The sequence below is a fragment of the Eulemur rufifrons genome, chromosome 17 (genome assembly GCF_041146395.1).
Source record: "Eulemur rufifrons isolate Redbay chromosome 17, OSU_ERuf_1, whole genome shotgun sequence".
Taxonomy (NCBI): domain Eukaryota; kingdom Metazoa; phylum Chordata; class Mammalia; order Primates; family Lemuridae; genus Eulemur; species Eulemur rufifrons.
This window is the reverse complement of record NC_090999.1, coordinates 64,955,761-64,972,299: the sequence shown is the minus strand read 5'-3', so window position 1 is coordinate 64,972,299 and position 16,539 is coordinate 64,955,761. Positions and strand designations below refer to the sequence as shown.

The 16,539-nt window shown below is 35.7% G+C and overlaps 1 protein-coding gene across 8 annotated transcripts in view; it reads left to right on the top strand.

Annotated features, from left to right (window-relative positions):
- Positions 1-16,539, top strand: part of MCTP1 (multiple C2 and transmembrane domain containing 1) — a 494,950-nt gene that overhangs the window by 328,009 nt on the left and 150,402 nt on the right. For all 8 annotated transcript variants that reach the window (XM_069491905.1, XM_069491904.1, XM_069491903.1 and 5 more), the window contains one exon: positions 15,772-15,874. In XM_069491905.1, the coding sequence (XP_069348006.1) occupies positions 15,772-15,874 (103 nt within the window). The remainder of the gene's footprint in view (positions 1-15,771; positions 15,875-16,539) is intronic.

Sequence of the window (16,539 nt, the reverse complement as noted above, 5' to 3'; positions counted from 1 at the left end):
GAAATGATGCGATTCTCCTATTCCATGCATCAAGCAGCATGAAGGTCTACAACCATTTAATAGCCCAGCTCTGCATTTCGCCTGACTGGATCAGCAGAGTAAATAGTTTAAATATAAAGATTCAGGGTTGATCTTACAAAGATTCGTCAACCCCCCTGCTTTTATACTATCTCTGCTTTTTAAAGGCAGGGTAATAGGTTGAAAATAAACAATGAAATGCAAAATAACTTTTGAATTGTTGCCTTCTCCAAAGTTTAATCAATATAATAGGAATATATTTCCCAGGTTTTGTCATTTTTTCAGGTATTAGAGCAATATTGTATCATCTTCTCTCAGACAGCATCAGCTTACCTCATAGCATCAATACTTGGAATTCAAACATGTATGAAATCCGTTGCATAGTTCACTGAAAAGTTTAGATGTGTAATACTCAAGAATTTGGTATGAACTATTGATATTTGGGTTGCCAATTTGATCTCTTAGTTGTCCAAATTCTTTAGCACATCCCAGAGATCATTCTGGATCTAAACTAAGTATCTAGATTGGAATTTTTTAAACTAGGAAATGGGTCTGTAAAAATGCCAAAATTAGTTTTGGCTCTCAGAGCTTTCTGATTTGGGTATTGCTAGTTCTGTGATATATTAACAAATGTGCTGATAGTAATTATTTCATCAATTCCCCAAATTAAATCATTTTTTGGATTTACAACCATGTGACCATTTGTTTTATGATTTCATTTCATAAGGATTTGGGGGATGTTCATGCTATTCCTTAAATTATACATCTTAAATTGCACAATAAATAGGACTGTCTTGAGTAATTTTGGTGAAACTTTCACTGTTTCTGAAAGTATAGATTTATTACTTATGGAAATTACACTGTGAATTTTATTTAGCAAGATGACCCTAAAGAGGTAACAGACTTGTTTGAAAGGAAATGTGCTTTTCCTACCATCCAAGGGTCTTCAAATCACTGTGCCCTTCATTAATTCATTCAACAGGAGCAAAACCAAATGAAAAGATAACTTGCCTTCAAACTAAAATAGCAGATGTTTCCTCCAAACTCTCATATTTTAAAATTTTAATATTTATATTGTATCAAATGATTATTTATTATGTGATAAAAATAAAAATGGTGGGAATTTACATTATCTTTAAAGAGGTAATTATCAACTCATTTGTAACCAAGAAGGTAACAACTGTCACATACGTTTTCAAAATAGGCATACCTGAAAATAGTAGAAGAGAAAGTAGTTCATGATCTTTTTGCATATATACTGACTTGGCTCCTTGTACTAAGCAATTAGTGAATGTCAAGTTTATTCATTTTCTTTTTTATGAATTTTATTTCTGGTATGGTTTTAATTAAATTAATCTGGGCACAATAATTTCTTAAAGAAAAAGGCAAGTGCCATTTACTTCAAGATCTTAGATACCTGCCTATTATACAATTGAATACAATTATATAAGTTTGTCTTTTCTTGGAGAGAAGCTGTCATTGATTTTAAAACTTCATGAATATGCAAACTACATTAACCCTGTGGCCTATATGCCACTATGGAAGTGAAAGTACATGTTCTTTCAAAACTGGAAAAAATAGAGATATTTCTTTCCTAATGGTTCTATGTAAATTGATGGGAGTAACAATAGCCTTTTCCCTAGGGAGTCAATGAGACATAATTTTGATTTGATACAATGAACATTAATTTGGAGAATACTAAATAACTGAGTCTCCATTTTTTTCTCTCCAGTTTTAGGGATATAAATCTAATGATTCCTCATTCCGTGCTGACCTTATAATCTAATGTGCTCTGAATTGAACAAGAGCGATGTTGAACTATTCAGGGGCAAGAAGATAATTCAGTCTTTGACCTTGCTCACTCTTAGACCTTCTGTGGTCTTTCTGACATTTGTGATGGTGGCAAAAATTGAGGGCCATATATTTAAGTCAGAAAAGTCTGAATATACCACCAATTTGTAAAATAATCTTTACTTCTGAAAAGGATAAATACTTACATATATCCTGATGCTTCCTGATTTTTCTCATTAAATTTAAGGCACAAGTAAGCTCTTTGTCTACTTTAGCTCTTATTCATTCAATGAAGAACTTTAAAGATACGATGCACATCTCAGTGGATAGCAGCAGTCAAGCTCAAGATATGAAACAATAGTTTGAAAAGAGAGAACTGAGTGAATGGTGCTGTCTTCAAATCCTCAAATTAGCATCCATTTAGGAGTGTTGTGGATGGAGAGGGGAGATTTTAAATCGCTGATAACTTTCTGTGCTAAGACAAGAATATTTCCTGATGTGGTACAAATGAGGCTATTACCATGAGGTACTTGGTGAGTTTCAGAACACATTTTTCTAGATAAGTCTAACAAGACCAATTTTTATTTGACCAACTTAGCTCTATTTTTAAAATATTTGTAATAATCTGAACATAAAGTTAAACTTCCATTGTTGAAGCAAAACTTTTTAAATTATAATATTCCATCCTTAAACATGAGCACAAGAGAGAAAGATTCAATAATCTTTTAAGTCGCCATCAATCTTACTGCAGTTACAAAGAATTTTTCTCTTTCAAAATGTAAAATTTTTCTTTTGTTACAACACATTCATTGAGAAACATTGTGATACTGTATTAACTCTGTGTGAATAAAGAGCAATTGAGACTCTCTTTGAATGAGTGAGTATAAAGCACAAATTACTTTTTAATGAAACCCTCAATTCTTTCCCTTTCCACAAAAAGCCTATAGCCTTGTTCAGCTGAACACTACTACAGTAGGTCACTTCAGTTAAGCCCCTAATAAACTGTTGATAGTCGAGGGTAGTTTTTTCTTCCGTCTCAATAGCCCAGTGTTGGACAGTGCACTTCAAATCATTAAGGTTAATACAGATTTAAAAAAGAGATTAACTCTGGTGGTTAAGGCCTCAATTTACAACTCCCACACATACACATGCATTGAGCGAGGCACAAGAGTGGATTGAAATTTCAGTCAAATTGTGGGCAGCCTTTCACAGCCTGAGAAAGTGGCACTTGGATTTGAAAAGTTGGTCAGTGAAATTCTTCGTGAAGGAAAAAGTTTGAGTAACTGAAAAATTCCTCTCAGTACAACTTACTTACCTTTCAACTACCCAGTGAAAAGGTTAATATCTCTCTGCACCATCAAAGCAAAGCCTAGAGACTGTCTGGCCCTGTGTTCACTGGGGAAGATTCTCTCTGCTGCTAAATCAACTGTTCCTTAAAACTGGACAGATCGGCAGGAAAGACCGATAAGTAGGGGGAGGAATTTTTGGGGTGGTAGGAAATAGTTCACGTTGTAATTCGTCTTTTCTAGCTTCTGATTATTCTTTTCCTTGAGCAGGGCCTAATTTCTGCTTCAGCAGAACATTTGAAGTCTTCTATATTGAGTGAGGCTTTAATTTAGACCTGGCCTATTGGTTCTTTTAAGTTCCAAGAGAAGAAAGAGAAGAGAGTTCTTCTCCTCGGCCCCTCCCCTTCATTTTCCCCTGGGTTGTGGGGAGGGGTTTAGTTTTGTATGTGTTTTTCTTTTCCTCCTGAGGAAGAGGTCGCAACCTCCCCAGGGAGACCAGCCACTCAGTTTCAGAAACAGTGATATGGGAGAACTGTGAAACCCTTCAAAAGATGCCCTACCTTTTCACTGTGTTAAAAGGTACACTAATATAAAACTTCTCCACCCCAGGTGAATTGGTCTCTCAAATTAATACACCGTCTTTTTCAGAAAACAAGAGAGGGAGAGAAAAAGAAAGAGAGAGAGAGAGAGAAAGAGAGAGAGAAAGAATTTTACAGTTAACAGAATCTGTCACTGAAATCGTCCCATTAAATGAATGTATCTTTTTCTAAAACGGCTGTGCATGAAGACGCGACTTGCCGGCGCTGCAGTCTGGAAACCTACTAGTTATTAAGAGATGTTTACTACCCCTTTATTTGCATAGAGTTTTCCCATGTTTTTCTTTGGGAAAACTGTCTTCATTGTTGGAAAATATTTAAGTAACAAAACAGCAGAAAAAGACATGCTACAGTGTTTTTTATCAGCTTCCGTGAGAGTCTTATTATCTTAAGAAATAACAGTTAGCAGCTCAGATTCATTAGCAGAGCTAAATTTAAGCCCCATTTGACAGGCTGCCTAGAAAACATTTTGTTTTGCTGTCTGTGGGCTTTAATTAAGATGTGTTCAATTTCAGTCCTCTTCAGTCTAGCCCCCACCCCCTCCACCCCCACCCCCAACTTGCTGTGTCACAGACCGGCGATCAGACACTTTTAGATGGTCCGGCCCATGACTTTGACCTTCTGCGCAGTCCGGCGTTCCCTGGGGAACCGTTCAACTCATGAGGTCTGATTTCACACTTCCCGGATGCCTCAGCTCTCTTAACAATGACAGGGAGACAAAGCCCTTTAGAGCAGGCCGCATGGGGACTTGTTTAAATTGGAAACCAGAGAGGAGTCAAGGAACAAGGTTATGGGCTACAGAATAGTGCTTTTAATAAAGAGCTCACAGCTCGGGCTCAGCTCAAAGAGGTCTACCTCTGTACAATTAATTGAGCCATTTATCTGGAGCATCTTAGGCCTCTACTTTCTCACAGAATTGCGTGGTAAATATCAGCTAAGAAGCAAATGAGATATGCATGAAATGAATTTTAACACTTTGATTACTGTGCCTCCAGTCTTCATTAAAAGTAAATTTATTTGTATTTCTGACCTCATTATCAGTAGGCTGCCTGCATTTTTACTGGTTCCTGTGATTTCCAGCTTGAGTGTGTCATGAAGGTATATTTTATACAGAGATTTGGATTTATTATTCTTGGTATTTTCCCTGAACATTATGGGTCTATTCAGAGAAAGAAAATGAAAAGGCAATTGTATAGAAAAAGGCAAGTCTGTTCTTTGGAAGTTTTATATACAGTTGGAGAAATACCAAGGACATACACATAACATAGACCAGATATTGTCCTTTAAAAAAATTAACTTTTTGTCGGTTACTCTAGCAAATTGCATAATATATATGCAATTGTTGCTTCAGATAGCTCACAGAATACAATTGCTTTATTGGAAAAAGTAGCTAAGTTGCTTCTTTTATAGAATTTTAGCAGTTAGAATTTGTAATAGCATGTGCCTTTAATTGCCATCATCATATTTAAGAACATTGATGATATGTGATAAATGCAGCCTTGGATTTTATGATCATTATTTAAAACGTATGTTGCAAGAAGAGAAAATACAAATCCTTTAAATTCTACATAGTTTCATTGAAAGTACTTTGTAAAATAGAATAAAAATCTTTCATATTTCTGGATTATTGAGGATAAAATAACTTACCAAATAAATGAGAATTGTATACAGATATTCTTCATTTCTTAACTTTTACTCTATTAACATCTTAAAATTATATTGCTTGAAACAAAACCCCTAAAGTTTTAACACAGAATATATTGAAAATTTCCCAAGCAAAGTATGCTTTATTTTTATTATGTAAGCTAATGTCCCGTTTGCTTTTTAATAATTACACTTGTGGAAGATTTTTAGCAAATACTATACTTTGAGAATTCATTTAATCCAATTTATAATGCATCAAAATGTCTAACATTTCATATTCTTATAATATACCTAATTTAGAAAACAATGTTACACACACACATGCATGATAAATGTATTAATACTATATAAATCTCTTTAGAATGAGATTAACAAATAAAAATATCACAAAGAAAGAAAGCAACTCCTTGATCTTCCTTCTTCCGTCACCACATCTTACATAGAAATTAAAGTTACTTTCTTTCAGTAATTGCATTTTTTTAAAACTAGTCCCATTCTAATTTAGAAATGCAAAAGTGTTCCTCTAAAAACAAACAGTTGTTATCAAATATTTCTGAACAGAGAAATGAAAATGTTAATTTGGCACAGGAGCTGACAAGGCCTGAGTCTGAGCCAGTGTTTTAAAGGGAATTACAGAAATCGTGTGTGATTCGTATGCAGGTCACATGGTTAGAAGATACTGCTCTGGAAGAATAGGTGGGATGACAAAAGAGATTAATAATTGGGTTTGATATGCTCTAGAGGTGAAGCACTATGGGCTGAGAAAGTGGTGGTCCCACTATCAATGGGAAATGAGGGAAAGAGAAATACTATAAAATAATTAATCAGGTTCTGTGGAACTAAGATTACAAAATGATCCTTTGAGTAAAGAAATAGCAAATTGCTGATTTGGCTTGGAAGGTTAGCCCCAGCATTTTACTCAGTGCCCGAAGAAATGCTTTTAGCTGCTAAAATTGTTGTTTAAAATTAAACTATTGTTTATGTTTTGTTACATTAAAATATAATTGTGTGGATAAGCGATGCATTTTCTAGAACGATGTATCAGAGAAGTGCTGCAGTTAGAGAGGATCTGAATTTAACTAGGTGTTTGAAAAAAAAATATTACTACAGAGATATTGTGGTTATATGATAGTATAGTTAGAGTCATAAATGACTAAACAGTCAAGCCTACAGAGTGATTATTAAAGGATTGATGTCAATAGGGATGCCAAGTGGAGAGACACAGGGCTCTGTCCTTGGTCTAAACTGCTCAGAGTATTTACTAATGACTTTGAGGAGATAATTAACTGCTTCCTTATCACACTGGCTAGGAGGGCTATTTAATTCATTTTATGTGATACCAATGTATGTATACAGTACTATACAACAGACAAATAATAGGCTTAATTCAACAAGACGAACATTAAAAAGTATAGATCTAAATTCTTTCCCGAGTACAAAACAGGGATGTCTTGCTTCAACCATAGAAAATACAGAAAAGGCTAGGATTTGAGTTGAGTTTAAATTCCATTAGAGCGAATTATACATACATCAATGTTGTTACACTGAATAAAAGTGAAATTTTGAGAATGATACTCATCAGATATCCTGGGGTATGCATCCAATTTTGGAAGGCACTCTTTACAGAAGACATTGATTAACAAGAATATGTTCTCCCTCTGGTGTTTTAAAATGAAGTCAATTGAGAACAGCTCTAGGATAATGATAATAATAACAATAATAATAATAGCAACTAACATTTATTTAGCCCCGATCACATGTCAGACACTACCCTGAGCTTGGTATAGGGATTATCATACCTAGTCTCACAACAACCTGATCAGGTACTGTTGTTATCCCCACTGTAAAAATTAGAAAACTGAGGTGTGGAGAGGTTAAGTAATTTGTCCATGACCAACACACACATACTCACACTCACTCAATCACTCCAGCTCATAAATCACAGAGCAGGCATACCGATCCAGAACTTTCCACTGAAGCCACCAGCTTACTTGTACTGGAGAAAGGTAAATGTTGAGGGGATATGATTTCTTTTGTCAATTATCCAAAGGCCTGTCATAAGGAGAGTGTAGATATGAGCTGGCAAGGTGGGTAATGGCCAAGGTTCAGGTCCAGAGAGCAAGTTTCCTTCTGGTAAATTTCATCAGAAGGAGATTTATTATAGAGCATCAAATGGATCACAGAATCTTTGAAGACAAGGGCCTAAGGAAACAGACTGTAAGCTCAGTCTCTAGAAGTTAATACTAAAGCCACAAGGCAGAACCAAGGAGTTACTGACACTAGCAAGTTCAGAAGACACTGTGACAACTGCTTACAGGGCTCCTACTTGCAGTCCACAGCAACAAAATGGACCCCATATGCTCTCAGTTAACTGAGTTCTAATCTGAAATCTTAGGCGAGTACATCTGACTTGTACAGCCTAAATCACATCTGCATCTCTAGCTGCAAGGGAGTCTAGAAATGTCACTTTGGGCTTCATGGCCTCTATGATTCAAAAACAGACACTAGAAAATAGTTAGAATGGGTGCTCAGCAAGCCATCCACAATATCCAGCACCGGATGGCAGGTAAAGCACATTGGTCATTCTCTATGTGACAGATGCTGTACCTTCCCTTTATATATATCATTTTATTTAGATTTTTAAATTACTACCGAAGGCAAAGATAGAACAGATAAAAGCTATGGGGACATAATTTCATATATAATGTACAGAATCACTTTCCAGAAATTATAATTGCCAAAAAATAGATCGGAAGATTCCTGTGGAGGTGATGATTTCTTATCACTGGAACTATTGAAGCAGAACCTGAAGAAGCCCCTGGTTGCAGAGGGGGGGCAAGACCTACCTGAGCTTTTGAACTTGGCCTCTAAGGCTTCTTTCCAGGCTCTCAAATTCTGAGATATTACAGTAGATACCAAGATGAATAACAGACTCTTGGAGGAGATATTTTGTAGAAGAATAATAAAAAAGATAAAGACATCATTCTAAAGGCAAAGCCCTGACAGATGACAATTTGTAGTTATTACCTTTGACTAGTTAAAGAAAATTTAAAAAGTGTAATCACCTAATACAGTACTTAATTTTTTTAAGCCTAAAGAATTTCATTTCACTGCAAAAGATCTCTTCAGTTAATTATTTTACTTATAGGGAAGCTTATCTGAAACCTCATGCTTTTCTGCAGGGGAGTCTAATTGAATATAAATTTACCGTAGATCCTACGGTATCTAGGAAGGTTTGCAAAAACAAAAGAGCTTATAATATATTTTTATACTCATTTTAGACCAGAAAACTTTTGCATTTCTAAGCTTGTAACAAATCACTTTCACATATTAATAGTTACTATATTAAATATGAATTGAAAATGAAGTCTTTAAATTTTTTTTAACATAATTTATCTAAACTCTTAAAAGCTTGGGCATAATTTTCTCACCGCCTCTCCTCATTTCATAGATCCCATGGTTTCCCTCTTCTATATTTTTCAGTTTCTCATCAGTCTTATTTCGCTTTTCATTCTTCTGTCATAAATTTTGAGCTTCTCAGCATATATCAAGATGGTTCAATTCTAGTACTCAAGAATGCATCTAGTTACACACAATCCTATAAATATTCTTTCACATCTAGTTCTAGACCCTAAGGTAAATAAACTCATATTTATATTGAGCTTTATCTATTTCCACTAGTCATGGTTTTCAAAGTGTGTTCCAGGAACCTCTGGGGAGCCGCAAGACCAATTCAGGGATCTGTGAAATCAAAACTATTTTCATAATACTACTAAGATGTTATTTGCCTTTCTCATTCTCATTCTCTCATGAATGTACAATGGAGTTTTCCAAAGTCTACATAAGGTTTGATTACTCTGATATTAACATGCCATGGATTTATTATTATTAGTGAATTAATACATATTTTTAATGTTATTTTAATTTCTAAAATAGTAAGTTTTAGAAGATATAGTCCACAAAAACAATAACTCTTTGAGATCCTTGATAATTTTTAAGACTTCCTGAGACCAAAATGCTTAAGAATTGTTGCTGTAGGGCAAGGATTCTCAACAGCAGAGAGGGTAGTATCGCCCCCTTGGGTGTTTTGGAGATTTTTGAGGCAACTTTAGTTGCCACAATGATTTTGGAGCACTACTGGTGCTTGGTAGCTGGGGGATGGGGATGCTAAATGTCCTACAAGGTATCAGACAATCTTACATAATGAAATTCAGTCCTGCATGATGAAATATAGACATCAATATAGGTTTAAAATCTGTTTCATGATTATCTGAGCCTAGATTGCATCCTGAATGCAATAAATACATAGAATTATTTATTTAAGCCTTGCAAATGGCTTCCATTTCACTTGGTATACACCAGAGACTCTAGGACAGTGTCCAAGGCACTTCGTGATCTGATACCCCATTACTTCTCTGACATCTACTAATCTCCCACTTGTTCACTGGGTCCCAGTATAAGAGGCCCTGAGCACGCCAAGCTTTAGTCTAGCTCTTCCTCTACCTGGATCGCTTTTCTCCAGATATCCCTTAGCCACTCTTGCACCTTCTTCAGTTTTGTCCTCAGACCTCACATCCTCCAACCACCCTAACTAAATCTATATGCTGTGCCCCTTCCTGCCCCCTTCAAACTCCTTAGTCTACTCTATGTTTTTCTGTTTTCGATTAACATGTATTACTCTCTAACATATCTTATAGTCTACTTATTCACTATGCTCAATATTTATTCTCTTTCTCCCCTCCCCTCCCCACCAGGTCAATTCTAAGAGAGCAGAGACCTTTCCTTTCTTTGTTCATATGACCTGACACATCATAAGCACTCAATAAGTTTTTTTTTTTTTTAATTTCAGAATTTTACAGGGGTACACACATTTTGGTTACACAATTTGCTTTTGTACAGTTTGAGTCAAAGTTATAAGTGTGCCCTTCACCCTGTTAGTGTGCATTGTGTCTGTTAGCTGTGAATTTATCGGTATTTGTTAAATAAACCAATGCATACTTTTATTTGTAAACAGCTTTCTATTTAGTCTTCCTTTATAATAGAATTCAGGCATTATACTAAAATTTGAAATCATTTATGGGTCAGTTTTATTTTATTTCAGGATAGTAAAGAGGGTATTATCTAATCTTCAATATAGAAAACAAACAAAAAAATGTATTGAATCTAGTAGCTTGAGAGTCACGACTCTACGGTGTCTATTTGCCTGCCATAATGAAACCTGCTTCAAGACGTGGGGGAAAAGAGAAGCCCTATTATTACTGCTCAGTCCCAGAATCAGACCAGTGGGGACCTAGTGTGAAGAGTGTCAGTTAATGTAATTCTACCAGTCAGATGTTTAAAATATGTTTAGGTCAGTCAATGAAAAAAGCTAAGGTCAAAACCACATCTCCAGTGATGAGAGGCGGAGCCTTGGAAGACATCGTCAACATACATTGCTTTTGTTCTGATGGGCCCTATGGAATTCCCTCAACTATAACATTGCTACTTTTTCTGACTGAATTTCCAGTTTGTAGAAAGGACAGATGGCAACCTTGATTATAATTTTTTTTTTAAAAAAGATTACAATATAGCCATTTCAAACTGTGGCAACTGAGGAAATTAAACCAAAGAGCTTAATTTGTGCAAGGTAGGCCCCAAATAAAAGGCCCTGGGGGTATGAATTGCTTTCCATACTATTGAAAGCTGTCTATGTTTTCAGACATGGCAACAAAGAGGCGGTCAGTGGGTATCCACACACACACATTTTTATAACCCATCACACCCAGAAAACTGTGCTCCTTGTCAGCAGCAAAATGACCCTGGACAAAGCCCACCGCTGATGGATCAGGATTAACTCTCTATTCTGGGAGCAAGAATATCATTCAGTATCTTTTGAGTGACTTTAATGCTCCATCCAGTAGTTTGCACAAACTGAAGTCGTCCACTTGCCCACAGAACAGGTAGCAAGTGAGCAGAGGCGGGACAGACTTTCCCACAGTTCTTTGTCAGTATGTCAGCGTTGTGACTTTAAAGAGCAAGGACTAAGAAGGAGAGAGAATTAGCCAGTCAGTGCACCCGTTTAATCCTTGGTGCCGTTTTGAAGATTGCCAGAAAAGACGCTCATTGGAGACAATTCTGATGTTTGTTTTTATTGTTATAGGAATGCCTTTTTACCAAAAGAAGAATTGAGGCAATAGAGTATATGCTTTAAAAATCTGTTGTAGATTCTGTTTTAGAGTTAGGGTGTTAAAGAGTCTCTTTCTAATGTTAATTCTGTTGGGAGATTTCTTTTTAAGATAAAAATCCATAGAAAAAAATAGCTCTTAGTTTTTATTAATAACTAGATTATAGATAAATACGTCAGTCCTAATATAATATTTTTAAGTATCTATTTTATAGTGGTTATGTAACATCTAAGTTTTTGTCTTGTAGAGAACTTATTAAAAGGACACACAAATAGATGTAAGCTAAATATTCCTGATAATAAATTGTTAAAGTCCACTTTTTATGTCATTGTCCTTCACTTCTAAAAACCCTGGTGATAGAAATGTGCAGTCACCATAGATCACGAGAGTCACCTCCCCTGGGAAAATCTTCACATCCTTTCCCCCTTCCTGTCCTGAGGTTGCAGAATGACGTGCTTCCTTCTCATTGCTCCCGTTGCACCCTTCACTTACCTTTATTATGGCTTTTAACAACCCTGCATCACAATTGTGTGTTTACATGTCTATCATGTCTTCTAAATTTTGCATGCCTTGAGAGCTGGACTATGTCTTAATCATACTTATAATTCTGGGATGAGCAGAGCAGACATTCAATTTCTATTTCTCTCTAGAAAATTGTCAACATGGAAAAGTGCCATGTTCTCAAAGAAGGCTGCTTCCTTTCTAGCTGTCATGGTGGGTAAAGCAATCAATCCCACAGCCCCTGCCCTCACCCAGCACTGCTGCAATTGCGGTCTTCTATCTAAACCAAATTCCCCAGTTTCTTGCATTGCTAAGGAGAGGGATGGGCACTTTTTTAGCCAAAATGATAGGGCTTAAGGAAGAGCCAGTTGGTACTTACAGGTCTGCTTTAGTCTTATGACAAAAATGAGTGAGAGGGAGACAAGATAATCTGTGTTCTCCAACATTTAGGCTCTTTAAATACTCAAAAATTATGAGACACAAAATATACTTCAACTTTGGATGCCGCCTTCATTCCTTGCACTTCTAGCCATACAGTATGGAACAAGGACACTGCAGGGCCCTGCTTTGTATCACTCTCTGGAGCTTCAGAGAATATAGTGCACTTTATAGACATCCACACCCCATTCCATAGTCAACCCCACAGCCCAGGTACTCTCAGCAAGCAGAGCAGCATGTCATAGAGTCTAAATGGAATGACAAAAGGATGAAAGGAAGGAATAATTAAGGAGATAATTAATGGTTCAGTCCATCAGTAGTAGTTCTCTGATTGGTTTTGTTTGTTTAAGTGGCAGATAATCAAGGCTGCAAAATTTAGGAACTGAAAAGCCAGTCATTTAAAGCATTATTTAGCAAACCAGATAAGCACATTAGCTATGTGTAGCCATTTCTTTAAAATAAAACTGTAGTGTATGCTCTTTAGTGGTAAGTTGATAGAATTTGATATTGTGCATTTACTATTATTTTGGTTCAAATTGCTGTTCATTTTTAATTGCCCTTGATCACACAGTGGCAGAAGGAGGCTTTCTAAATTAGTCAAAAATAATACAGTGTGTAAAGACCTGATGTGGGCATCCATTACTGATAACTGTAAAGAGATAACTTTTTAGAAGGAAAAGATGAAAAGATGAATATAAATTAAACATAAACTTGCCTGCTCTCCCCTTACCTAATTTTTCCTCTTTGTCAGATTCTAGAGATATCCAGTCTGAGCACCTTGTTGAATGCTTATTGTCCTTGGGGGAAAAAAAAAGACTGGTTTGGCTAAGCTCAATGAACTGTTTTTCATTTTCAAATAATAATATGAGGGCATCTTAGATTATTCAATATTGACATCTGCAAATCCTGTTGATTCTACCCTCAGAATATATCCAGAATCCAACCACTTTCACCCCCTGGATTATTGCAATAGCCTCCTCGCTCTTCCTCTCTCCTCCATTGCCCTTTCTCCACCTTATTTTCCAAATAGCAGCCATCAGATCATATCATTCCTCAACTCAAACCCCTCCAAAAGCTTCCCCTCTTAATTAGAGTGAAATCCAAGTCCTTTCAGAGGCCTTGCCACTGTCCTGAGACCTCTCTGGGTGACCTACGACACTCCCCTCATCTCCCCAACCCATTCCTCCAGTCACACTGGCGTCCCGGATGTTCCAGAGACACCAGGCGTAGCCACTTCCCTGGCCTTTGCACAGTCTGTTCTGCTGGGTAACCCCAGCTGCCCCCCTCACCTCCTCATTTCTTTGCCTATAATGTCACTTTCTCAGTGAGACTTTCTCTGCAGCCCTTTTTTTTTAAATTGCATATGTATACCAGCACTCCCCATCACCTTTCCCATCTTTATTTTTCTCCATAGAACTTACCACCTTCTAAAATCCTACAAAATGTGTTTATTATGTGTCTTCTTCCTCAATGTAAATTCCACAGGGTCAGGGATTTTTTTTTTTTTTTTAATTGTTTTGTTGACTGCTGTCTCCTCAACACATAACACTGCCTGGTATTTGGTAAGCAATAAATATTTGTTAAATGAGTGAATCTATAGTCAAACTATTACCTAACTTTTCATATGTGTGTGGCCTACTGTCTACTAAGGTACAGACAGCACCATTACTGAGAAAGGTCTTGTCTAGTACCTTACATTTAAATATATTTTGAAAATGGTTTGCATCTGCCTGTTTATGCTTGCATCTGAATTCTATGGAAGAAAATAAAGTTGATATGATATGCCAAATATAAACCTATTACGATGTGTTTTAATGAACAAAATATTATTTTTTGAACACTATCTTCCATGGGGCATGTGAGTTGGAAGTGAGGGTGGTAATGGGTAGGATAAGAGGATGAAGAAGGTAGGGGTAGGGGAGATAACACAGATCCTAACCCAGAAGTAATATTTTCACCAGACCTTGGAGATTTCCAGTTCTCTATTCTTTATTAAAAATTTTTCCTAAGATACAAAATTGAGAAGACCACCATAATGTTAAATTATGCAATTATCCTGGGGTATGTGAGGCTCCTGAACTAGCACACACATATTAAATCTCTTTTTTAATATAAAATTAATAAATTAAATTAAAGGTGAGTCAAAGTTTGTACAGCTCATTTTAAGAATTACTATATGGAAAGTAAATACACAGCTGTATGGGAATACATAGCTTATCTGCACTGATAGCTAATGAATTCCTTCCCATTAAAATTTAATTGAAAATCTTCAATGATATTTAAGCTTTCGCAGAAGTGTAAACTACTGTGACTACAATTCACAATGCATTTAAAACAATTATTCTTTATCATTAAAGTTAATAATATGCACATTAACCTCTTATGTAGTCTAAATCAATATTATAGTTTAAAAGATATGACCTCTGGACAGCTTTGTCTAAATATTGATTTCATTGTCATTTGTATAAGGTATCAAACAAATTACATGCTGCACTAATATCATTAATGCTGCCCCCATAGAGCCTCTGACTTTATGGGTTCTTATAGTACAGAACGTATTAAAATATTACGAAAATATTGAGGACTTCACAAAACATAACTGCCGTATGGGTAAGATTTGAATATGACAAGGCAGAGTGGCTATAAGCAGATGATAACTTCTAAATCCTTTACTTTCAAGGGACAGAAAAAAATACTGCTCTTTAACATGCAGATTGGTTGTTGATGTTAAGTTTCAAATGACAGAAATTTTTCTGCCTCAGAGGGTCTAATTTACCTTCTTGTGAGGCCATAGATATCTCAGAAGAAAATAACTAAATCTTAGTCCGATTAAAATGCTATAATTCTGCAATGTAGCAGTTTTGGCAAAATAAACTTGATTAGAAATTCCTGATACAGAATCAGAAATTCCTGATTACTAGTAAATCAGATGAATTGAAAAACACATGCATAAAAGTAAAGGGGCTGAACTTTTCAAATGGTCATTATAGAATTAAATAAAAACTGATTTAAGGATGGACATGCATCACATTCTCTATCATAATTAGCAGTTATGTATTATTTTTGTAAAAAAATTGCAAATTGAAATGGCAGCTATATAATTTTCTTTCTTTTACTTTTTCAGGCTCTAAATAGCTATGAATCGTAACAATTGCTAACGTCAACTGGTTACATCTAACTCTACTTTGATAGGGTATTTTTGCAATTTTTAAAATTGCACTTCACATTTTGTTTACTATAAAACATTTTGAAAAAGAGATATTGTCATGATCATGACGCTGTGAACTGTGGGTGCTATTTATACTAAAAATGTTCACCCAAAATCTCTTGTAGGTAAAAGTGACCCATTTTGTGTAGTAGAACTGAACAACGATAGACTGCTAACACATACCGTCTACAAAAATCTCAATCCTGAATGGAACAAAGTCTTCACGTTGTAAGTAGGCATTACCTTGGGCTCATTTCGGAAATGATATTAAATTGTACCTATTTTAGAGGTTTTTTTCAATGTATGTGTTTATTCTTAACTGATTCACAACTCAGTACATCTGGCCTGCCTTTGCTAACAATGAATTTCCTAACTTTCTACCTTCATGAGAGTGAAACCTGGGAAAAACGGTATGCCATTTTTCTTTGTTTTCACAGACTTTTTTTAAACTGTCCTTTTTCTATGATTTGACTAAGGGTTTTGCTCCCATTAACTGAATTGCCATACTGCTTCTTCCTTTTATACTTTCTATTGAAATTCTTCCCCACTGCATTGACACCAAGGAGGACAAAGCTCTATTTGTTTCATTGCTGAAATCAGCAAACAATCCGGTCACGAATTCGGCAGATGCTTTAGCTTTGGTTTGTTTCATTTTCGCACAATAAGAATATTAAGTATTGTCCTAGATACCCAAAACACCCTTTGGGTTAATTTTCCTTTTGTTTTAAAAAAGTTTGTAAACCTTTTCAATCATGCGCTGTAAAAGCTGCCAATGCTACACTATAGTATCTCCTAAATTCAGTTTTTTTTTTTTAAACTGGGCTTTAGAAATGGACTCTGAACAAAGGAAAACTCTCCAAACAGAAGTACTTTTTAAAAGTTTTCTACCATGA